Below are 25,019 nucleotides of genomic sequence, written 5' to 3' on the forward strand. Positions count from 1 at the left end.
ATAATGAGCAGATATAGGTTGACGCATAACCATAAACCCAGCCTCCTCGACACGGAACCGGACTAATACTGCGAAAATTGATGGTCCAGTGTACAATATTCGCGGGACATTATACCGGCAACTAATTTCTTCTCCGATTAGGGGATAGCCGACCATAATTTCCGTTGCGTGCACATTTATAGAATCTAGACACGAGATCAGATGAAATCTTCGTCCGAGGTACGCGATTCACTTTATTAATCGTGGAAGTTAATTCGATGCCTTATGCAAGATAGATCACAGACTTGATTATGTACAATCATGGATCACTTTCATTAGTAAACATATTGTATAATACCTACTATGAATGTACAGGAACGAATCGAAATAAAAAAATATTAAAGACAATTAGCAATCATACGCAAACACGATTCTACAAGTTAAGATTGAAGGAATTTTAACTGAAATATTCTGGAAGACCACGGTTCCCGAAACCGCATGACAACACAATGGCACGCACCGCGTCTCATTGTCAGCTTATCGTCCTCCGGTCATAGGCGGTCCCACGTGGGCAGATCGGCGAAAAAACGCGTCTCGACTGCGTAACCATGCAACAACCGGGATACCTTAACCTCCGTGACGCGACCCGGCCGCAGAGGATAGGAGGGACGATGCTCGTAAAAAGACGAAAATGATTACGTAAGCGAGAAAGAGAGAGACAAAGCCAAAAAGAAAGGCAGAAAGAGAGAGAGAAGAGAGAACATCAGAAAAATGAGGGAGGAGAAGGCGTGAGGTGGTGTGTCGGAGGTTCGAATCGACGAACGAACGTGGCCGGCGCTGTCGGACCGCGGGTTGCCCGTTCTCCTCTTTTTCTGCTTCTCCAGGCCAGGTTCGCGTCGTCTTTTTCTGCTGCCCTCGGTCGACCGCAGAGCCCGAGCGCTCCGGCGTCGCTGCGGCTTTGTTATGAAATAGGCTTGAAAGCGAAATGCTCTGGCTCCATCGTACGCCGTCGTCCTGGCCCCGTTTCACTCTCGCGCCGGACCCATGCATCACCGTGGTCGCGTTTTATAATCGCCGTATCCCAGCCAGGGGACAATGTTGCTCTCCGCGACTCGATAAGTCCCGGATATCGATCAATTCTTTCGTTCGGCAGCGCCGTGAGATTGTCTGACCGCAGCGGGACGAGACAGACACTGTTCGATTTCTTCCGAACAAGTTCCTGGAAACGAGATTCGCGAGAGATTCGTGAAAAGGAGAATTATCGATGCTTCGTGGATCCTTCTTTCGCCTCGACGATGCTGAAGGATTTAAAGACACGGAGATATAAATTTTATTAGACATTTTCGAGTTACCGTTTTATACGGGAATCAAGCCTTATTGGTCGAATGGAAAGTTACAGAACACCCTGTATGTTATTAACAGGGACGGCGATCAAGGAAATCGACGATTTCATTAAGCCTCGAATAGACTGCGTTTCCGTTTGCCCGGTAAATTATTAAATTATTTCGAGAATCTCTTAATGCCGCAAATTCGAACGCATTCCGCGGAACGGCCCCCCTCGTCCGGCCAGTAAAATACATCCTGTCGGCGAAATGGAAGCGGCCATTTATTGGCCGGACTTTGCGAGCGCAATTACCGCGCGAAATATCCGCGGATATTAATGCAGTGTCATTCGAAATAAGCGTCGGGATAAATCAATGCCGGCTTAACGAGGCGCTGACGCGTGACAGGGGGAGCGGTTAAGGGTTGCCGATCCTCTGGCTGCATCCTTAATGCGCCTACGACACCGACGAAACTGTTCCGAGCGATATCTCCGACCGCTCCAGGGTTGCATTAATAAATTTCGGGATCAAGGTGAACCGGCGCGCTCTGATTTAAATCAGTAGATTAATCCTGCGTTGGATAGGTAATTATTTATGGTGTCTTCTTCGCGAAGAGGGAAGCGTTGGATGGAACCAGTGTGTGTACGTATAAGCTGGCCGCGATAGGACTTCGCTTGACCCGGCATCGAAGTCTCCGCGCATTGCCTAACCATGCGTCCAAGTCTTCGCGCATCGCCTAACCATGCGTCCAAGTCTCCGCGCATCGCCTAACCATGCGTCCAAGTCTCTGCGCATCGCTTGTCCACGCGTTGAAGTCTCCGCGCATCTTCTGATCTAGCGTCGAAGTTTCCGCGCATCGCAATCCACGCGTTGAAGTCTCCGAGCACCGCTTAATCGCACGTTGAAGTCTCCACGTTCAGTGACTATGATATACTATTTGCTAGATAAATATCTAATACTCGGATAACTGTACAGCTGTACCTTCTAAAGACAACTGGTTTTTTGCAAGCTAATGTAACTACTAAATTACAAACATTTATTTAATTTTTATTCGATTAGATTTTACCGCTATAGGAACGGAATAAATAAATAGTCACGTAGGCTTATATAATATACCGGCACAGGTAATATAAATAACGCAAGGACCTTACAGGAAATTGTTTCCCAAGTTTTTTCTCGTTTCTTTACAATTCAATTTGTTTATCCTTCATCTTTTTCATTGTCCTTTTCTCTTTCCTCTGCAGTGCAGTGTAATAATAAATGGAAACTTAACGGTAACAATTAGTCCGTAGTCGTTTTTTGTCAAAGATTTCCATTCCTTGAGACTTCTTTTTACAAAGGCGGGAACGAATTCCACTGCTTAATCTATACAAAACGGAGACATTTGTTTTAATTTAAAACGATATACATACGCGTTCCTTGAATACACTCGACTCGATATTATATAAGGCGGACGGTTGATCCGTTTCAGCGGTCGAGTGATCCGAACGAAACAAAAAAAAAAAGAGGAAAAGCCTCCTTTTCGAGTCCGCGAACGGCACGCGCGCGCACCGGTCCCGGCCGAGTGTTAACCAGACGTTAACAATCGACGGCATTAAATTCCCGGCCGGTCGATCGATCCACGGTTGCATCTGGCTGGCTTGCACAATTGGAAAGGCTGTCAGCGTCCGTGTACCGGGGAACGATGATTCTGCGGTCACTCGTCGGGGCCTCGCCGCTGGCACGGTAGCTGCTTTCCTACTAGGCTTTCCAGCCGGGCTTTGTACTTCTATTAGCGGGCGCGCACGTGCGCCGCTACATAACTTATTGACAGTGACGGGGCAGGACGAAAGGGAAAGGGGAGAAGACGAACAGGGAGAGAGACAGAAAGACGGAGGAACGGTGGGAGAGGGAGAGAAAGAGGGAAAGAGGATGATGCTTCCTGAACCGTGGATGAAAAGAAGAAAGAAAAGGACAGGGAAAGAAAGAGTCAGGTGCAAAGGAAAAGAGAGAGAAAGAGAGAGGGGGGGAAGGACCTTTTACTCGCGCATCTCGCGAAGGATGCACCAGAGGAACTGGACGATCACGCTGAGCTTTCTCGGCCGAGTACGTGACGGAATGAATTGGGAGAAAGGACGATCGGCTGTCTTCCCCGAAAGAATGTTTGCTCAGCGACCGCGTTGATTTGGGGGAGGAAGAAAGGAGAATCCGTGGGACGTGTTGGGATGCTCTTATCTTATTTCGAAAGTGAAAAATCTGATCAACTGCTGGTTGAAAGTTGGTCTCACTAATACGAGCCAACTTTAATAATGAAAACAGAGGACTTTCTACTTATTTTCCAATAATAAATTGATCATGTAACGTGCTATTCGAAACGAGCAATTAATAAATTATAAATCAATCGGCAATAAATTGAAAAGCGTTGAAACAATGTATGAATTTCAAATGATTATTAAATGCTGGTATTAATATCACCGCGACAAGCGATTACAAATTGCGAGTAGGTGTTAACGTCGAGGAAGACCGCGGAACGTGAGAACGGAACGTCGAGTGCACAAAGGAAGCCGTGTCTCAGGCTTCGTCTGGGTTTGAATGAATTTTTCGGGGTCAGGTATTCGCCGTGAACACGTACGGATGATTGCCCGCTCGTGGTGAAGGCGACGTGCTGAAGGAGGAGCAAGAGGACGGAGGGGAGTCGGACATAAAGGCGAGCGGTGCGAGGCGGCGGCTGATCCGTGATGGACGACGTGCGACCACTTTTTAAACTCGTGCCACCTTCCAATTAGCAATTATTGAGACGTTTCGGGGATCACCACGGAATCTTAAGAAGGACACGTCTCCGGCCGGCCGCTGGGCGGCTCGCCAGCCGTGAAAAACTGCCAGCGTTGGCTCCGTTTAATTGCACGCAACCGTCGACTCCAATTACCCAATTTTTCGTTTTCTTATTAAGCTCAAGTTCAACAGCTGGCCTTAAAAAATCGGCGGCTAAAATTAAGTTCCAGTGAAAATTGTCGCGAGTCAACGCTTTTCAAAGTTCGGCGACTGACACACTCAAACCATTCTACGAGACGATTCCGTAAAAACTATTAGATTCAAATTTTAATAATCTTTCCCTTCTGGAAAATACAATGAAGAAGATTTCAAACAAAATTTCAAATGTTTACTCCACCAGTAATACAAAATATCCAACAACATCCTAAATTTCCACCGCCATTATTCCAAACTCAAATATTCCACAGCGTTTAAAGATAAATCGTAACATTCGCCGATCGAAACTTTTCCCCGTCCTAGTGGCTCGCGCAACTAACAACCTGTCATCGCTATCAGCCGGGCGTTCGTCAACCGATAATTACGAGAGAGAGGACGGTTCGCGGTGGAAATGTCCGACTTAACCGGCGCTGAAGAAAGATTACGCGAAACGGTCGCCGACTAACCGAGTCCGGTAACGAGGCGTGTCTCGCCCAAGAACGGCGCACGTCGTCGCGGGACCCTTCGTTAAATGGGGCCCAGAACCGGGGTGTAGAGGTTGAGAACCGTGCGCCGGGTATGATGGATGACGAGCGTTCTTGCCGGCCGCCGGTGAGGAAGTTATTACGGTGCGCGAGAGAGGTGACGGCGAGGAGAAGCAGCCGAAGCTAGTCAAAAGCCGGAAAAAAGGCAGAATGTCGAGCACGCGGGCCCCGGAGCTCCTTCGAAACGTGCCCGCTTGCAACCCCCACCTTCCGTCGGCGAAAGTAATTGGTTAATGAGCCCCGGCAATCTCGGGCCCGATCACCGAGCCCGTTTTTCTTCCCGTCCCATCGAAAGCCGTTTCTTATCTGCGCGGGCCGGGGGATTGATCCTCTCGGGTTTAATCTCGTCCCCGTCTGAAAGGTTTTGCCACGAAGGGAAGAAACGGGTCGGCGGGCATTTAATCGCGGCCACGCCGCGCGTTCGATTTTCCCAGGGATGATCGCGATAAACACGCACGGAATTGTGGAGGAAGATGTCGTGGAATCTTAGCGCACAGGTAGAAACTGCGAAAGATAGAGAAATGCGTCGATGAACGTTTAAGTGTTGATTCATTTGAATATTAGTCTCCTAGTTACAATAGTTTATTATATAAAACGTATCGTCTTTGCGAAATGCAAACAATAATCATTTCCGCGACTTTCTGCGCATTGTACCAAGCGTTACAATAGAAAACAAAGGGTAAATGTGATTTACTCGTCTCTGGATAAAATATGAAACATTGAAAACATGCGACATCAGCAGCGAACGTGTTAAGATGCATCTAAGGGAAAAACTGTTCCGCATGAAACTTAACATGAGTTATGTTATTACATATTTATGTTATTCATGAATACCTTTATCGACGTATGAAACTTCAAACAAACCGACATGAATCGTAAACACCTTCGTCGATATTAGCATGATGTTACTCTCCGATTTTTGCTGCGGATTCATAGAAGTTTATTTGTCCAGCTCCTGCACATAAGAGGACATGCTGCAGGCACTCCAGTCGATGGTCGCGAGGCCGGATAAATGTCGTTCGTGAAATAAACTGAAATTATTCACCGCGATCGCGCGATACTGCGTTTTTCAGGGGGTATCAACGCGTTCCGAGAGCTCCGTAAATTTCAAGCCGAGGTAATTAATATTTCCAGTAGCATGAACCATTAGGACCCGACTCGGAGGCGTCGACCCACGCGCTGGTAAGATCCGCTGCATTAGCAGAAACGAGCAGGTGGATCCGCGACGGACGACGACCGGAGGATACACTTTTCTCGATGAAGGAAAATCTGCGTCGCGTCCCGATAAAAAGCCCTTGCTCGGAGACTAATTGTATGTTATTAGCGGGGCCGCATGCAAAACGCGCGGCAACGCGCTCTGCCGGAGCGGTTGCACGCGAAACGATGAAATAATTAACGAGCGGCCGGTCGAACGAAAGACGTGCTCGCGCCGGCTAATAAGAATAATTGTGCGGGGCCCATCTCGGAGATAGATGAACCCGAAAGTGGCCCCGCTGATAGGGGCTCCTAAACGTTTTGCTCGAATTACCCTCGATCTTCGATTCGTCGCTGTTGACCGGCATCGGAACCAACGAATCGCTCGCTGGATGCTCAGGTACAAACTTCGAATGATTTATAAATCGCATTGCGCCGGATCACGTTTGATGGAAGCTCAGCCAGGATAGCGGGTCGCTACCTGGCCGATGTCGATCGCGATGGAGTGTCGCGTGACTCGAATGCGAAATACGTCCTCGTTTCTCTTCTTTTTTTTCTCTTCCTTCCTTCGTCGCGCGAACATTCGCAATAGAGAACGCGGAAAGCGGAGCTTCGACAGCGTCGAGATGAATTGCTCGGGAACCTTCGTTTCCTGCCTCCCTGATTAAGACGTCGACGGATAAAGCGTGGCCGACGCAGTCGAACAGCGTCGAGAGTCAGCCTTTCATCGGCTGAGTGAATTTTTATGCTTCCAATGAAACTTTTCGCTTGTACATTTTGTTTCTGTGATATAGAATTTCTGTGTTTACGCTTAGCAATCGCCCCGGATCGTAGAATGAATAGTTCTCGTTGAAGAGAGCCATATACTTTTCTTTTTTCAATGTTTTAAAGATCAACAGACTCTCGTTACTCGAGTAATCCAGTTATCCTCCTACCTTCGTCGGGTTCCTATAAATAGAATCCCGAGCAATTTCGAATTGGCTCGGTCCTCCGCTGGCCAGACGATAAAACTTTCTCCGGATCGGAGGGGTTGACCGAGCAGCGCGCGCGGAATGTCAATAGCGACCTACATCCGATCGGCCTTGAGTCATTAGCGTCACGATAGTCCAGGCTATCGGTCGCGCGGCATCGCGAGATATCGATCTAGATCCCCGGCGGAACACGGGGGCAGGGTTTCTCTCTCCGGTCAAAGCTCCGCCGACAGCCGGGATTGCGAAACGGAGCACGCGCGAGCGCGATAGCAAACGGTCCCTAACGCTCGCCAACGGCTGCGCATAGTTGCACGTCACAATTGCGGCATACGTGCCCGCCCGTAATTAGATTAATACCCCGCGAAATTGGATTGCGAAACCGATTGCGGGCCCAGTCAGGTACGACAAGTTTTTCGTGAGAAACGCCACCCTGGGTTAATTAAGTCCCGACAGGTCGGTCGCGAGAAATTAGGCACATCCGACGCGGACTGCGAAGACGGGCCGCGTTATAATACGTTCCTCGATAGATGCAGCGCTAGCTTCTTTCGATATACAACCTAACTTTCGTTGCTTAAAACCATTATAAATTACCGGAAATTTAGAAAACGCCTTAAAGATAAAGGAAAATTGCATCACACGGAAATCATTGCTTATAGCTGACAGCTTGACTCCTATTCAGCTGTAAACATACGTGTTTTCCTTGATTAGCTACCATAAGTTTTTTTTCACAAAATTAAAAAAATACTTATTCAGAGACGAGGAGGTTAAAGAATGTAGATAGTGTCTCAATAATACAGAGTGAAGGATATTAGAAATAAAGTGGTATTTATTATACATTCATTTGAGTAATCTATGAAATTTGTAAAAATTTTGACCGGGTTTAAATACTGTCGACTTTATAAATTAATTGATTGGTTCCATGTTATTATTTTAATTTATTTTAGATCTTCCTTTATTCGTTCTTTTCCATTAGGAATACACTATTTCCCATCGATTTCGATCATTTCTCGATTTCGTCAAGTTCGAAGTTACTTATTATTCACATCCGAGAGTACGGAAGCAGCAGGATCCTTCTCCTTCATTTCATTTTCCTGCTCGTCCCCCCGTTCTAACCGCGCGCCGTCCCGTTCTCCAATTTTCTCGCCAACTTCGGCCACTCTCTTCTCCATTTCCTGGTCGTTCAGCTCTCGGCGAACCGGCCGAGCGTAAATCATTTCGAAAATGGATACGTGCGCTCGCGTAGCTCCGAAAAGATCCGGGGATTAGATGGGAACCGGTAGTGGGGTGGGAAGACACCGATTATGCTAATTCCTTGCGGGCGTGGCTCGAAATGTGATTACTAGAACGAAGACTAATGCCGCGCGCGGCCCTCGGGAATTTTCAGCGCGTTATCGGGCTGAAGCTGACAGTGTCGACCGCTGTTCAATCGCTTACCGCGAGAGAAGCTCACCACCTCTGCTCCGCGATGTAAATTCCCTGTTCGATAAGCGATAAGCGGATTATTAAAAAAACCGAAGCCTCGAGAGCGCGAATGCAGGTAGCGAGGCAAGAGCAAAATTACCAGGTCTCGATCAACTCTTATCGAAAATCGATGGACATATTTTCTATACCTTTATCGAAGAATTTTTTCTGCTAACTTATCCTACAAATTTTCATACTACTTTCCTGGTGAGTCTTATACATCGTGCCTAACAAGTGCAAACATCGTATACTTTAACACTAAAACCACCGAGCAATTAAAACAACTTATCCCTAATTTCTTATCGAAATTAGAGCAACACGTTCCTTGAGATTCGAAGCATCTCCTAATCCTGTATCCATACAAATACACAAATTCCATTCAAAATTTTTCGCAGGAACTTCCTTCGTCCTGTAGTTTCAGTGTCAAATTTATTTTTCAATCAAGAATAATGTAAACGTTCAGCAGATACTCTAGATATTCCGATAAGAAAGGAATGCAGCGAAATAAGCTGTTCCAGAATTTTAGAAATAAAACGCAGTGTATACAGATGAATTTATTCTAACTGTCGAATAATACGGATTCGAGCTCCATCAGTTGTTTCATCGTCGACAGCTGGAATCGTTATCCCCAAGGAATTAATCGCGCTTAGAGAAACTTCGACCGCGTTGGGACAGTCGCCGTTGGAGACAGTCCGATAGAAGCCCGAGATTTCGTTCGTAGCCAGATATGAATCGTTTCTTGAAATACGATTAAAGATTCGGGGGGTGGGCTGCGTGGATCGTGGCATTCGCCGATAGCCGGCGCGGATACTTATCTGGTCCGATGGCGATATATAGCGCGGCGCACGCCCACGGTCCGGCGAACGGTGTCGCAAACTCGGAAACACGGCATCTAATCGTAATGTTTTATTGCTACACGCTGGGCGAGGAATTAACCGGCAAGCCTCGCGCTCGCGGGCACGTGTATTTTGGAGGTCGATCGATTAAAATAGCGCGGATTTATCGGGCGGCGAGCTCGAGCCCGCGGTTTCCGCTATCGCTCGCCTGGATCGCGGACTTAAATATGCATGTAGGTCGCCCCATCTGCGAGTTACAGCTGTTTCCATCGTGTCCGCCTATTCGCGGTCCATGTATCATTATTTTTAGTCGCTTTTTGTCAATTACATAGTTGCTCGGTACCAGCGAACCTGTTGGAAGCGCGGAAAAATGCCGGAGATGCGCTGGCAAGAAAAGGAGGCGCGTTACAAACAAGAAGAGTACTAAATGGTAGCTAAGTAGGTTGCTCTGTCGACACACAGTCGCTTCCATCGTGCCATCTCGATCCACTTACTGTTACTTTCCTACGTTTGCCCTGGAAGACTATTCCGTTACAAAATTAATTCACGCGATTGCGCGAGCCAGACTTCCTTTCCTTTCGATCCGAGATCGAACCACGACAATTATCCTACCATATTCCGTCCAATTACGCGTATCGTTCGATGTTCACTAGAAAATCCCTTGAAACCATCGACGATCAGACAAGACGCTTTTCAGTCTCGTTCGTTCGATAAAAAGATCTCTCGGCGAGCCGCATACGGAAAACTAAACGGAACGGCTGTAACCAGGGAACAAGGGGACCCGCTGCATCGGCGAGGTTCGTCTCGATAGCGTGGAGAGCAGCTATCGACGCCGTTCGATCCGAGAGCGATATATGCGCGAGCGACGCTGTACGGAGAAACGAGCCGCCCACGAATAGACGAGCGTGTGTCGCAACGCACGGCGTCTCTCTGTTTCTCCCCGTGGAGAGACGGTCCGCAGCGGTCTCTCTCCTTTTCTCTACCCCCGTCGGCCACCTCGCTCCGTCTCTGTCGCTCGCGTCGGCTGATTTATCGACATGCCCTCGAATTATATGCTGCAGCTCGAGGCAGCTTTCACCGTGGCTCCGCGGCCTGTACACACGGCTACCACGACGCCGACGTCTCTACGATCCTTTTGTTTCGTCGGGCCGATTTCGACACCGGCCACCGCCGCGCGATTGTCCTTGCGTGCCCTCCTCCTTTCCCCCGTTCCAGCCCTTCCCGCCGACACGCACACCACCGTCCCCGCGGACCGGTAATCGCGACGCGTATCGATACGCGCGACGACAAACCGGGGCCCCTGACCCCCCGGCAGCCGGCCAGGGGCTCGTTCGTGTCGCCTTTATCGCTGGAACGCTACCCCGGCACCGGAATGCGGCGACGTCTGCAAAAATCGCGCAACCAACGATCCCATCGTCGCGTCGCGACGCCACGGCCGAGCGGGAGGAACAAGGGAGCTGATTCACGCGGACGATCGGGCTGGTTAATCGGCGCCACCCTCGGCTGTAACTCTCGCTCGGGGGCGGGGTCGCGTCTCCTTCGGCTGGCGGAGCACTTTTCAGACACCCGGTACGTGCGAAGATGAAGCGAACCGATTTGGATGCGAGTTTCGGAGTTGCGTTCGATGTTCTGGGCTTTTCATCGGAGTTTAATCAAAAAGGAATGCAGCTGTGGATGGTGTTTTTTAATTTCTTCTTTGATGACTTTCGCGAATTGCTGTTGCATTATTGATACTTTCCTTGTTGTACCGTGTTCTTTCGTTTTGATCAAACTTTGTCTTTGAAACGAAGACCTTGTCTTTCAAACGTTTGATCCGAACTTGTACGAGTTGTTCTCTAGGTATCTGTATCTACTGGAAGGTCTACAATCTGATGACAAGCAAAGAAATCCACGCGAAAATTCCGTGTTCGCCAAGGGTCTCTAGAGAATCAAGGAAAGACTAACCAATGATAATGTTCAGGAAAATAACGATACCAAAATAATAACCTAAGAACTCGCTGAACATAGATATCCCGTTCCACGTCCGAGAAAGACGTCTCCGGCCGCAGTCCCACCGTGGAATCCGCGTTTCCCATCGATCCAAGACGCGCGGCGCGGGCCGGACCGCGGGGCCCGGCGGTGTTATATCAGATACAGCGAGCGATCCGTCTGTTCCCGTATCGCGTAATCGCCTTATCACGGTAACACGCACGCCGCGAAGGAACTTAACGGTTTCCTGCGTTCGATCAAAGCACCGTTTCCCAGGCAAAAATTCCAATACAAATTTGCATCGTGCGCGCGAGACGGGGAATCCACCGTGAAAGAGCAATCTCTGTGTGTGCACAGAGAGATCCTGGCCGCGGCTCGAATCTTCGCCGTGGAAGACGAAGAGGCGGGAGGGGAGGGACGCCGGTGAAAGAGGGACGAGGCGTGTAGGGGAATGCAGGACAGAGGAGTGTGTCGAATAACTTCCTAGAGGCGCGCCTGTCACGACGCCCCGGGTCATTGGTCACCACAGTCCTTATCTCGGGCCGGCTGCGGGCCATCTCGCGCGGGCCCCCCTTTCAGGACGGCTCGATTTTCACCGCGCGATTTCATTATCCGTCCCCTCCCGCCTCGGCGAGCAGCCACGTTACACTCTGAATGGGCCTTTCACACGGCCGCGGCGATAAATTGCCCGTGGATCGTTAGAATGGGACGCGATCGGACTTCCGTGTGGGCCAACGCGCGGGGACTCGTCTTCGACGATGATTCACCTGAACGGTGACTCGCACGTTTTTACGCTTGGACCAGACGGTACGTGGTAGGCGACCATTGATCGAGATTGAAGAGGATCTCTGGTTGAAACGGACGATTCGTCGTTATTGAGATAATACGGGTCGCGCGGAACACGCTTCGCAGAACTTGTCATGTAAGAAACTAGGTCCAACGCCGGTTCATGTAGCCGGTGAACAGCGAGCGTTCTGGGAAGCTGCTCGATGGTACCGTTGAGACAAAGAGAACGGTACTGACGTCGGGTCGGCATTTAAGGCTTTTTTTCAACCTTCCATTAGCGCTGGAATGTTCACGTTTTCGATCAGTCATCGCTGCCCCGCGAGTCTTCCGATTATCGTCGCTCCGACCGTGCGGTGATGTTGAACGGATTCTTGGCAGACTGGGAATCTTATCTTCGTACTGTTAATACGATTTTCATAAATCATTTTTGCGTCGAGCGCGAAGGAGATTGGCAGATTAGACGTTCGGGAGGGATTATTGAGAGATTAGAAACTCGACGGAGATTATTACGAGATTAGAAACACGAAGGAGATTGTAATTAGATTGCTGCTAATGTCTCGGGCATAGGAATTATTATCGTCTAAGACAAACTAATAAGTTTCTAGTAACTTAGACATACAATAGCACTATTGTACGCCAGAAGAATCAAACTATTTAAGTATTAACACCGTTTCAACGTGATTTCCATCGCTGCTTCTACCTGATTTCTCCACAACTCTGTAACCTAGCATACAGAATCTTTGCTTCGGAACTAGTCGCGGCCCGAAGCCTTCGTTCAACGAAACGAATGAAGGGTGGAAAAAGCGTATGAGCGAAGGAAAGCGATAATTGCCGGCGTGAAACAATCGAGTCCCGTGGCGAGCGACCGCGATTTATATAATCGCCCGGACGATATCCGATACGTCGAAACCCGCCGGAGGTAACACGGAAGCATCCAGCCCGGCGAGATAGGTTCTGGAGCAGAGGCGGCTGTTCCCAAGCGGCGTTACGGCACCAGGACTCGGAATTTCCGTGCCGATCGCGGGCATAACCGTGAAGCAATTCGTCCAAATGGGAAGAATCGTTTAATGCGGTCCGCGATGCTCGATGGCCGAGTCACGATCGTTACTTTCCACCGGCGAGAGATATACGCTTTGGAGAAATCCGAAACAATCGACGGCACCGCCCATTTACGTACACTCCGGGCCCGACCGCGCGCAGTGTACGCTCGTTAAGTAACCGGGCACCGCGAGATAGGCGCGCGAGCCGTCTCAGTTTAATCGTCGGCTTATGATGCGAGCCCCGTAAGGGAGTAACGGTATCCGGGCCACGGTTCGGTCGATCCGGAGTGAATTCCATTGTTCGGTTTTTCAATCGAATTCTTTCTGCCGAAGCGTAATCCGCTGTGAACCGTCTGTTAACGTTTCAGCGGGTAACTGCCTTGAATGGAGCTTCCTTTCTAGACCTTATCGAAATTGGAATCGAACAGGAATTCGTGGATTACTGTATGAGGCGTTTTATCAGGTTCGGGGAAGTGTAGAAGTGCAGATGGAAAAATGAAATGTAATTTGAATTCCGCGGTATCGATTCAAGTAGAACACATTGTTAAAGTTTCTCCGGTTTCGACTGCGGAAAGCGTATACCCGTTAAATATATACTAAAACAATTACACTATAATAAGAATAAAACGATGAACTCTATCGAAAAAGGAACTAACGAAAGAATCCCCACCGGTTTGATTTCCAGATGGAGCATAGAGACGCGGCGTCCGTCCACCAGGAGCGCCAGTAGCGTTGAGGAAGACGGTCCTGGGCCCTGAGCGGGCCCTCTCGACGGTGACGTCGGCGCCGGGGCCCGTGCTCGCGAGGGTGGTGGGCGGCGTTGTAGCGCCGCGATGGCCGCGACCGACGGTCAGATCGTGGTTGCGGCGGCACGGTGGGCCGAGGAGGCCACGTACCTCCGCGAATTCGTGTCCAAGTATCGTCTCCCGGCGGTGATCAAGATCACGAAGGGCCAGTACGGTGGCCTGGGTGTGCCGACCTTGCCGGCGCCCAGCTTGCAGAGCACAGCGTTGCTGGTGTCCGCCGGACGCCGGCGAAAGATCGTCGCGCAGGCGGTGAAGATCAAGGAAGGCCGGCGCGTGGTCGGCGTCGGGCCCAGATTAGCGATCCCGGATTCGTACGCGGGCTACTTCGAGATCCTGAGCGAGGAGGGTCGCGCGGTGCGCGGTATAGAGTCCGTGACCGAGCTGTGCCGAAGATGCCCGGAGGAAGGCGCGCTGGTGCGCGAGACGGTGCGCGGGATAGCCTGCAGAGTGGACGACGATACAGGGATAGTGGTACCGGAGGGGACTAGGACTCTAGCAGCGGGGGAGACGATCGTAACAGCGGGCGAGGTGAGTCTGCCGGGCCGCGGCAGATTCCTGCGCTGCGTGGACTGTCGCGGCGACAGCGTGCTGCTCGGCATGGATCAGCGAGGTCGTTTCAGCGCGCTGGCCCGCGAGGACAACATCAGCGGCGTGCACACCGCCCGTGCATTGCTCAGCAAGCGTCTGCCGTTGACGGTGCGGCTGGTGCACGGCCAGCCGCCCAGGGGATTGAAGTCCTCCTCGCAGTTCGTGCCGGAGCTGAGGCTGTTGTCCACGTTCGAGGAGGAACACGTGTTCGCGTTGCCGTTGCAGCGGGAGGGTGCAGCGGTCGCGTTGCCGCTCGCCGCTCCTCTGAAACTGGTCAAGGCGAGGAACGAGGAAGCGCTCAGGTCGATGCAGGAGTTCACGAGGCTGGTGGAGCGCGCCTCGCGCCTCGTCGCGGACGTCGCCGATCGTGCTCACGTGCTGGACGGCCGTCTGGGCGAGAGCAAGCCGTCCAGGCAGACCAGAAGCGGATCCGGATTCCTCAGGCGGTCCTCGACCAACTCGGACAACGGGCCGCTGAACCATCACAGGAACAACGCGGCCCATCATCATCATCACCATCACTATCACAGCAACGGCCACCAGGCGTCGTCCGGCCACGCGGGATACAGGGACGAGAACCGCGTGCCGCCGTCCGCCTGCACCGAGGAGTACGACGAAATCGATCAGATCTACGACTATGTGCGCGGCTTCGCACCACTGCCCAAGAGCGTCAGGTCTCCGTACGAGAGCCCGCTGCCGGCGAACCAGAGCTCGAGTCCGCCATTGACGCCGGTCACCGTCACGATTGCGCCTCTGCTCGACGACAGACCGGAACCGCCGCCCATCGAGACCATACCGACCAAGAAGATACAGGCGGAGAAGAGGACGAGGCGCGCTGTGAAAGAGGCGCCGCAGCCGAGGGTCGAGAAGCCGCCACTGGCCAAGCTCTACGTGAAGAACAGCGGCACCCAGCGCGGACGCCCGCTGATGAGACAGAAGAGCGCGTCCCCGCTGAAGGAGACGCCGCCGGGATACAAGGGCGGCTCGCCGCTCTTCAATATACGATATAAAAGCCTGACGAACCTGCAGCAGGCCATGGAGTTGGACGGCACGCTGGACTCGAGCCATTCTGGTGGAAGGACATCGGGGGACTCCGGAGCTGGCGCTAAGCTGCCGGAAAAAAGGTATCCAGAGGATGACGATTCCAGTGGATAGTCAATTTTTCTTCATTAAGTCGATGCTCGAGATGACGTTTCTTTTAAACGAATTACAGAATTTTTCATAGCTTAGGAGGGTAATTCAAATAGCTTGTCTATGAAATAGAACGTGTTTCAGCACATGTAACTTGCGATAGATTCTTTTCTATTGAATAGAATGTATTTCCACTTAACTGCCAGGTTTTACCAAGATTGTGTAATGATGTTAGAAGCTGCGTACTTTTGATTAATACTCTTCGAGGCACTCGTTATCCAGAAATAGCCTAACCTCGAAGTATATTGACCCGAAGTGGAACGAGTTTGTTAACGTCCTATGAAATCGTCCACGCAGATCGCGGCGTCTGAGCAGACCGCGTTCACTGACGAATTTAGTGTGGGAGCTACGCGGTGGAAGTGGCCTAGGTTGCACGAGACCGGAAACCCCGCCGCCAGCCACAGCAGCGCCACTACCGCCGACCAAGTGTGGACCGCGCTTGGCTGTCACCGTGGTGGCACCGCGACGCGTCGGCACGCTCTACCTCTAACTCGTAAGTACCGCTTTAAATATTCTCTAGGTTGAAGCAGCAACCGTTTCACAGAGAAAAGGGATCGATAGCACCCTGGTACAGGAAAGAGAGTGAACGGGAGTAGCTCTATCGCGGAAAAAAGGCGAACAGAGAAAACTGACAGCTTTCTCACAACGAAAAAGGGGGAGAAAAGAATGAACACCCTAAAAAAGCGAGAAATACCTCGCTCCCTCCATCCGTGTCGCCGAAATCTTCACACCCGAGTTACGAGAGTCCCCGAGTAGCGGACTCCCCCGAATTTCCATCGGGCAACCGACGTCGTCTCATCAATCCCCGAAAAGGAAGAAAAACTCGACCCGTCCGTACGCAGCGAGCCGATCGAATTGAGCTTTATCGGGCCTTAAAGTAGAACTTTATTGCAATCTGGCACCAGTTACACGGGATTACCAACAGGATCGGAATAAAATTAAATTAATGATCCTATATCCCGGTCGGAGCAGGAACGGGGGGACGAGCCGCGAGGCCGGCGAGCCTAATCGTTTACCATTGCGCGGCAAACCCCGGACTACAAATCCCCTCGTTAAGCGCAAGTTTTTGCGTCGGGAGCACTTTGTCGCCTCGTAAACGCCGCGTAAAAACGGCCAGTTGCTAAAATCGCGCGGCGACGCGACCGGCAAGAGCCACGGGCTCTTTTCCAATGAGATTAATTTCCCGCCGCTACTTTATTGGCGGACGGGGACGATACGTCGAACGGCCGCCGACAGAACCTTCCCCTCCTACCCCTCTCTTCGCTCCTTGTCCAACCGTTCCCTCTCTCGCTCCCTCTCGTCCCTCACTGTCCTAGAACCCCTCCTCTGCCGCCGACCGCAATCAACAAGGAAGGCGTACCGGTTACCGGGCAGTTAGACCGTACTTTGTCCGGTAAAATCGTTAAATTTACAGGATCCGAGCCCGGTCGATCCTTTAACGAAGCATTTTAGTGGCCGTTATAAAAGGCGGGCAGGTGTTTCCCTATTGCCGTGACTCCTTATTCGTTTAATCGCCGCTGCCTCGGTCGCCGATCGTCATAACCGCATCTAGGAAACGCACCTGTGCCATCCAGGAAGCGGTTGCTCTTATTGCGAATTATTGTTGTTAGCCTCCCCGAGTCGCCCCGCCGAGTGCAAATTGCCGGTTCGCGCGTACGCTTCCAACCCGAACTTCTCTAATTGACGCGACCACATTGTACCCCGGCGCGAATTCCCGTTCAAACGTTCCGTCTTCGGGCGAAACAACCTCGGCGCGCATTTTATAGAACTCGAGGAGTGGACGGTTTTAGGTTGAAAGATATATTTACGCGAATGCACGGGTAATCTACATCTGTTCGGTACCGGAACAGCTGGTGCTCCGGACATCTTATCCTTCATCCGCATCAAGGCTCCCCCATGAATATTCATACGGTTAATGTATACATTTTCCAGCGATTCGTTTGATCGTCCGATCTACCCGATCTAGAACGAAGAGCAGTTACATTTCTTTTTAAGCGAACCGTGTCCGTGTTTAGTCACCCCTTATATCGAACGAAACATCGAAAAACTATTCCAAGTTTGTAACGTTTAAACTTCTCCGCCCGCGGCTAATCTCCAAATTACCAAAAATTCATTATTAACGCTACCAAAGAAATGACCAAAAACCGATTCACCATTCAACAACTCATCACGATCACCGAAACGGATGTAGAGAGCACTGGGGAGGTGTAAGTAGATAACAAGAGGAATCGGGAAACGGGAGGAAGACAGACGAAACGGTGGATAGTTCGAACGGGTGGATCGCGGAGCGAACAGCCTCGGGATACATAACGTCGTCCTGGCTCGGTGCAGCGATATAATAGCTCTGGTTTGCCTCGAAGCCGCTCCGTGAACGGAATTAAACGAGAGCAGGTTCAACGGCTGAACAAACCGTGGCTTCCGGTCACCGTGCTCCCTTTCCCTCCTCCCTCCACCTCGTTACCCCCGCCCCTCCGCCTCCCCACCGGTGTTCGCAGCCGCCCGCGCTCTCGCCAGAAACTCGATCGCGTATTACGAAAATTACGATTACTCGGGGGAGAGAAACCGGGTTCGCCCGGCCAGGGAGCCGAACGATTAACCGTCCTGGAATCCGATGTCGATACGCTGTCCTTGCTCCTCCTACGGCAATGTCTTCTGTCGACGCTCTGCCCGGTAGTCGGCCGATGATGAGGAATAAATGGGAACTGGTATTGCCTTCCGTTGAAACGATGCCAACCTTCGAGCTTCGTTACAACTTTTTAATGCGGGGATGCTTATCGCTCGCGCGCTCGAGCGGGGATCCTCTTCGTCCCCGTTGTCGAGTACCTGGTTTCGAGTTGCCTAGGCTTATTAGGGTAAACAAACTTCTTCTGCCTTCTCGATCCTAGCCTCCGCTTCTGGGATGATCGGTGTTACCCGTAAGTGCGCGCGTTCGGCGAAACGTATTTATAGATTCATTTGCGACTCCGGTGAACGGATTCGGTCGACGTAACATTTGATGCCGCGACGGAGACCGTATTGATATTCGGTGCTGTTATATTCGTGAAGTAATGAAGTGAGCACTCGAGAGGGACAGAGCAGGGAATTGATATTTTTTGTAATGTCACTGTTGCGAGCAGTTGGTCGAATCAGTGGCCGAAAGATGAGCGTTATCAGTTATGATTTTTAACGGTAGATATTGAGTAATATACGATTTTCTTGATTTTATGAAGTACTGAAGTTTATTCTTATCGTTTACTGTAAATTTTTCTGTGGGAACGTTATTATTATTAATTAACCACCGAGCTTCGTTTTGAGTTTCCGTACCTGGTTGTTTTCAAATAGTAATGAAAATGGTCGACGGACTCGACGATTCTAACGAATCCGCTTCGTTGGAATTCGTAGCGGTGCTGATGCAGTCGTCTCCGCAGATCATCGACTTTACACGAGATTTATCGTTACCGTCGATTCCGCATAATCGGAGTAATTTATTTAATAGAACACTAGCTGAAGAGTTCTAGATTCAAAACGACTGCTCTTCGAATATTCTTAATTCCCGCTGATGCTAAAGAGACACGATCGAAGAGCCACTCGATTAACAGGAAATCTTTATAATCCAGAAATCAATAAAAATCCCCGGTCAGCCAGATTACTCTATAAACTCTCACCTATCGAAGACTCATATCTGTAATCCAAGATGAAAACGCACGGGCTGCAATACACTTGACGCAATTACTCGAGGTTATCATCCTGCCATTCGATTCGGATTCATCAGAGAAACTTCTATGAACGCTTACGTTAACAACCTACCATTAGATTCGGATTCATCAGAAAAACTTCTATGAGCGCTTGCGTTAGCAACCAGCTAAACAGCTACGCGATTCGATTTTTATATTCCCCGGTATTCGCGATGTCGGCGTTGATAATTCTCTAAAATCACATCTGATCTCCGTTATTCTCATAGTTCCGCGTTCATTCGTGATAACACAAGATTTCTACGGACACTCAAACGAACGCACACATTTGGGTAGCTAAGTTAACTACTGAAATCGTCGGGCACCGATTTCAGCGTTCCTGGGTTAGAAATCGCGAACAGGAATCTTCCGACTCCTCGTCCTCGGATCCCTTGAATCCCTCGCATAACTCGATCCTCTATCCGACGGAGAGAACTCCGGGAAATCCTCTCGATCCTTGGACACTCTCGCAATCCCAGGATACAGTTATAGAGACAGGAAGTTGGTGTACTGTTAGGGGCTGCCGCGCAGGAAACCCTGGTTCCCGAACGGGCAATTAGTCGCGTGGCTTCTTCTGCCTCATCCTCATCCTCCTCCTCCTCCTCCACCTCTTCTTCTTCTTCTTCTTCTTCTTCTTTCTCTTTTTCTTCTTCTTCTTCTTCTCCTTCTTCTTCTCAACCGAGAGCTCGCGGACAGCGATTTCCTCCGACCGTAGTGAAGACATCGATTCCGCGGTGTCATACGAGGATCTCTCTTTCTCCCGGCTGCTGCTTATGGGATCCCATGCTCGGTAACCGGAACGCCGCTCGTGCACCGCTTCTCTACCATTCGATAGTTCCTAATCAACTGATTAAGTAATTAACTCGTAAACGGTCGATGCGCCGGCGAGCGAGCCACGGTATCTATAAAACGTTTTATGGGCGACACCTCTCTATAGGTTTAGCAAATTGATGGAGCTGCCGCGCGCCGCGAGCGCTACGCCGCCGTTGGGAACCTTACCCCACTTGTTCCCGGGGAAACGGTGATCGGAGCTGCACGCTCGCCGGTTTTTCGAGTGGATCGAATGTTCGAGCGGAAACTCTGGGAATTTACTGCGGTTTCGTTGCGTTCGACGTTGACAGATGTCGGCGCTTTTCGATGGATTCTACGTTCGTGTACTCCCGTGGAATTCTTGAGAATTCGAATCTGCTTTTCGAATATGGGAATGTGAAAGTTTCAATTGTATAAGGAATATTCCGTTCCTCCGAAGTTCCTCTAAAAATAGATCCTAGAGTATAATAACTTAATCATCGAGTTCGTTAGGCAACAGTGAAACATGATCACGATACCTAACAATTACGTGAATCAGCTGCAAGCAACGCTGAACCTTTGGAGCCTCCGTTGCGACGAAAAACCGCGCCGCAAGAAAGAACCTCCCCACATCGTTTCCGTCAATATATTCAATCAATTTCGCAGCGGGGGCCAAGCGAGAAGCGTGACAACCAGGAACAATGATCGACGCAGCCGATGTCGCAACAAGCGCAATTACACGCCGTTACCAGTTTTCACTCTCGTCCCCGAATTCATGCATATTTAACGCATGACCGGCCCGTACATTGGATGCAAATTAAAGACGAGTCGTCCGCTCATTACTCGGTGGGCACTCTCTCTCTGTCCCATTGTCTGCCTACATCCTTTCTGGCTGGCAGCCAGAATGCCTCCTCGCCGTCATAGTTCGCTGTCTCTGTGGGCACCGTTCGCCGCTGTCGTTTGAGTCACGCGACTTTTTCGCCCATTTACGAGCCACCACTGCCAGGCCCCGCGCAACAAGAATAGGACGGACAGAATACGGAGAGGTGAATCGTGGCGGAAGAGAACGCTACCTGGGCGGACCATCTTCTTAAGAGGCTCGCCTCCTACGATTTTAGACGCGGTTTTTTCGTCCACTGGGGCGTAGGTGAGCGAACACGATACGTTTCGGTACCGTTGCTGGCATCGCCTCGATGGCGACGGCTAATTGGTTATTTGCGCTTCGTACGTGTACAGAATAATTCCAAACTAAACAATTCGAATAGGAATACTCTAGAGTGACACATCTAATAGAAAGTATAGGATGATGTATTTTCATGCGATTCTTCTTCGAAATAATACATCCGCTGACTCTCAACTCTCCCTTGCTAAATATTTTCGAATTTCCATCCAGCTGATATATTTCGCATACCGCTGATATTACAATCTTCACATTACTTTCTACCGATTACTTCGCCATAGACGCATTCGCAGCGCGAAAGATCGTCGGTTTAATAATTTACACGCGATTCCTACAGCTAAACTCGGCATCCACTGCGTGCAGGGGTAGGAACAGTTTCTTGTCGAGGATCGTTGCGCAATTGCAGCTGGAAGCAGCGGTATCGCGAATCGAGGGAACGCGTGAATCGAGACGAGTTTAGCTGTAGCCGGAGCTCGGCTCGCTCGAGTCGAGCGCAAATCGCGGCCGATAGTACACGGTATCGGCCTTCACGCCCACGCGTCTCTCCCTTCTCGGCAGGTAAATACCTGCGCGTACAAGATGCTCCGAGAGGACACGCCTCGCCCCTGTTGCTCGACCGGCAACGATTTATAATCGGTTTACGACGGTAGTCGGGCCCGGCGGTGGTAACGCGCGCCATCGAAAAAGTCGGAAAAAGAGTCGGCCGCTGGAGCGAGTGGAAAGATCGACGACTGGTCGGACACGGTGCCTGTCGCTGTTGTCCGTCGTAGCGAACAGAGAGAAAGAGAGAGAGAAAGAGAGAGAGAGAGAGAGAGAGAGAGAGAGAGAAATCGGGAGGAAAAGGAGAAACGGAAAAGGATGGTGCCCGTTTGAGAAGTAGACCCTGCCGAGGCCGTCGTTACCGGTAGAGAACAAATACAGGTTCGCCCGTTGCCGCTTCGTTTTCTTGTCCCATCCGCGAATTACCCCTCGCTAATAATAATTCGAGACGATAAGGCGAACGAGCTCGGCAATAGGGAAATTGAGCTAACGGTACCGGCGCACAGTCATTTCGTTTTACCTGTTATCACTATTTTATGGACAATATACGAGCGACTTCGTTCTGTCGATTAGTTTATGGGATACTACTAGTTACCGCGCGTATCTTCCTAGTATGATTATTATTTAACCGGGGGCAGATTTTTCTGGGCGCGACGGATTTTACGAACCGATTCACAAAAACCTGCGGTTCGGCTGGTGAACGAGCGGTTTTCTTGTCACCCGGTTTCATTCGGGGATTGAAAACAGTTATGAAATCGGTTTCAGTTCTGGTAACAGTTACGGGGAACCGAAATAAGGCGTAACTATATTCGGTGTATCGGCTTTGAAACGGATCTATAATTGTTATCTTTTCGGTTCTGCATTTCGGTTATAGTTTGTTTCTACTTTAGGATTAGGAAATGATTCTCTTCGATTGAATAAAGACTTTTTAAAGTATACAAGACTTGCAACATATGGAGGCTATGCATCGAATGCTCAAACTATACACTGATCTCTTGCTGTTCAAGTAATTAAATCATTCCGTTGCAACTTAGTATTCCGAAGATGAAAATTTCATCTCGACAAAATGTCGACATTCGTCCCCAAAGGGTTAATAATGAATTTCATCAATGATGTTGGCTTATTATTGTAGATATAATATTAGCACAACAGTTATGACTCATTTCTGTTCTCCATAACTGTTTCAGTCGGAACCGACAAACAGTTACTTTCGGAATTTCTTCAATCCTTGATTATTACGATTGTAATTTGAAGATTGTTTCCAACTGTTGGATTATTTGTTTCTTTGGATTTGCACGTACTACGAATGGTGTAATTGTATAGATGCAATTATTGGGCTTTGGTCTTGCTCTCTTTGTTTCCTGCTGTACAGGAACATTACTGTCGGGCTGCTATGGATTCTGTAAATTCTGCAGTCTGATCATCATTGTGCAAATGACTATTTTCTCCCAGCGAATTTTTTCCGTGGTACCTGTTTATAGCGTACAGTAGAACGATAATTGCATCAGTGTAGCAACAATAACAATTAAGCAATAAAAGTGAAATTGAGATTTGAGCGTGCCAGAGGAACACCTCAGCATTAACCCCACTGCCAAATGCAGACAAGTTCATGGTCGGTAGTTATATCATCAACGACAGTGACATAATCGGATTGGTTCAGGTGGTACACGAATGTGAGGATGACCAACTTTCCATCTTGACATTTACCATACATAATCTAGCTTCGAATTTATTATTCAAATATTTAGCAAGTAAACCATAAAACCTTCAGGTAACATCTTTTTATTCAATAACCCCTCCAGAACTCTTCAAAATTCTCTAAACGTTTCCTCCAACAATTCACCATCAAAAATTCCCTTCAAATCTATCAAAAGACATCTTTCCAAACTTCTACAGATTCCCACATGAATCAACACCGAAACATCCTAGTCCAATTAAAAAGCAAATTCTCAACCACCTCTCCACATTTCTCAAAACTCGAACAATCCTCTCCAAGTCAACCAAAGAATCCCAAATCTCAACAAACTTCAACAATCAATACTCCAGCATCCCCCTCCCCAAAACTCATCAAACATTCTCAAAGAACACATCCTCAAGCAAACTCTCGAAATTCCTTCAATCAACTAAAATCAGCGTTTAACAAGCTCACCTCGTTTCTCTAAAACTCATCAAACATTCTCAAAGAACACATTCTCGAGCAACTTCTCGAAATTCCTTCAGTCAACCAAAATCACCATCCAACAAACTCATCTCGTTCCCCTAAAACTCATCAAACATTCTCAATCAAAGAACACGTCCTCAAGCAACTTCTCGAAATTCCTTCAGTCAACCAAAATCACCATCCAACAAACGCACCTCTTCCAATCCTCATCCCTTTCAAGTCTACCAGACATACACCCAAAAACCCTTTCCAAGCCGAGCCCACGAACCGCTGGAAAAGCACAGCCCGGTGAAAAATCGGTTCACGGTTCAGGTTGCGTCGCGAGACGTTCCAGAGGCCGCGCGCGTGTGCGTTCGTGCAGATTTGTGCGTGGGCGGAGACCAGTAGCCGGCTCGGCGCACGGACGGTTGATCGGCCTGTTGGACCGTGACGTGCCAACCACTACCACTTTATTATTACTACTATGCACTGGCGCGCATTACTCTCCGGGCAGCGTGTTCGCCGCGGCTCGCCTCCTTGGGCCCCGTGCACGTAGGTACCCGGGTACTCTCGCACACCGCGCCGGCCCGCTCCCTTGTGTTCGCGGCCGAGCGGGGCTTTATTACACTTGCCTCGACGAAGCGTACGCCACGCTACGCATCCGTCTTCGGGATCGACGGGGAACGCGGAGGAACGTGGTCCGCAATGCGGATGCGTCCGCTGTTTTCGCTCGTCGGGACGCGAATACGATTCCCTAGGCGATACGATTCCGAGCGTGCCGTCGGGACGATTCGTGAATAATGGTAAACGTGTTAACACAGTCGCGTCGGGACGTGTTCTTATGTACTGGCGAAGAGAATTAAAGAATCAGAAAATTTGAAGTTGAAGAATCGCTCAAATTCGAGGCGGAATCACTTTGTGAAGAGAGGATGTCGGGTAGTCTAGACTCGTTTTAAAGAGGACTGTGTTTAGGAAATTGCACCCATTATTTTTTTATTGTAGATTACAGTAATAAATGAATGTTTAG

The 25,019-nt window shown here is 49.7% G+C and overlaps 1 protein-coding gene across 4 annotated transcripts in view; it reads left to right on the forward strand.

The window, feature by feature from the left end:
• The window catches only part of sano (CABIT domain-containing protein serrano), a 232,343-nt gene that overhangs the window by 167,145 nt on the left and 40,179 nt on the right, over window positions 1–25,019 (forward strand). For all 4 annotated transcript variants that reach the window (XM_076369736.1, XM_076369735.1, XM_031977957.2 and 1 more), the window contains 2 exons: window positions 13,734–15,566; window positions 15,931–16,126. In XM_076369736.1, the coding sequence (XP_076225851.1) occupies window positions 13,882–15,566; window positions 15,931–16,123 (1,878 nt within the window). In that variant the 5' untranslated portion in view covers window positions 13,734–13,881 and the 3' untranslated portion in view covers window positions 16,124–16,126. The remainder of the gene's footprint in view (window positions 1–13,733; window positions 15,567–15,930; window positions 16,127–25,019) is intronic.

This window comes from Nomia melanderi, chromosome 8 (assembly GCF_051020985.1).
Source record: "Nomia melanderi isolate GNS246 chromosome 8, iyNomMela1, whole genome shotgun sequence".
Taxonomy (NCBI): Eukaryota; Metazoa; Arthropoda; class Insecta; order Hymenoptera; family Halictidae; genus Nomia; species Nomia melanderi.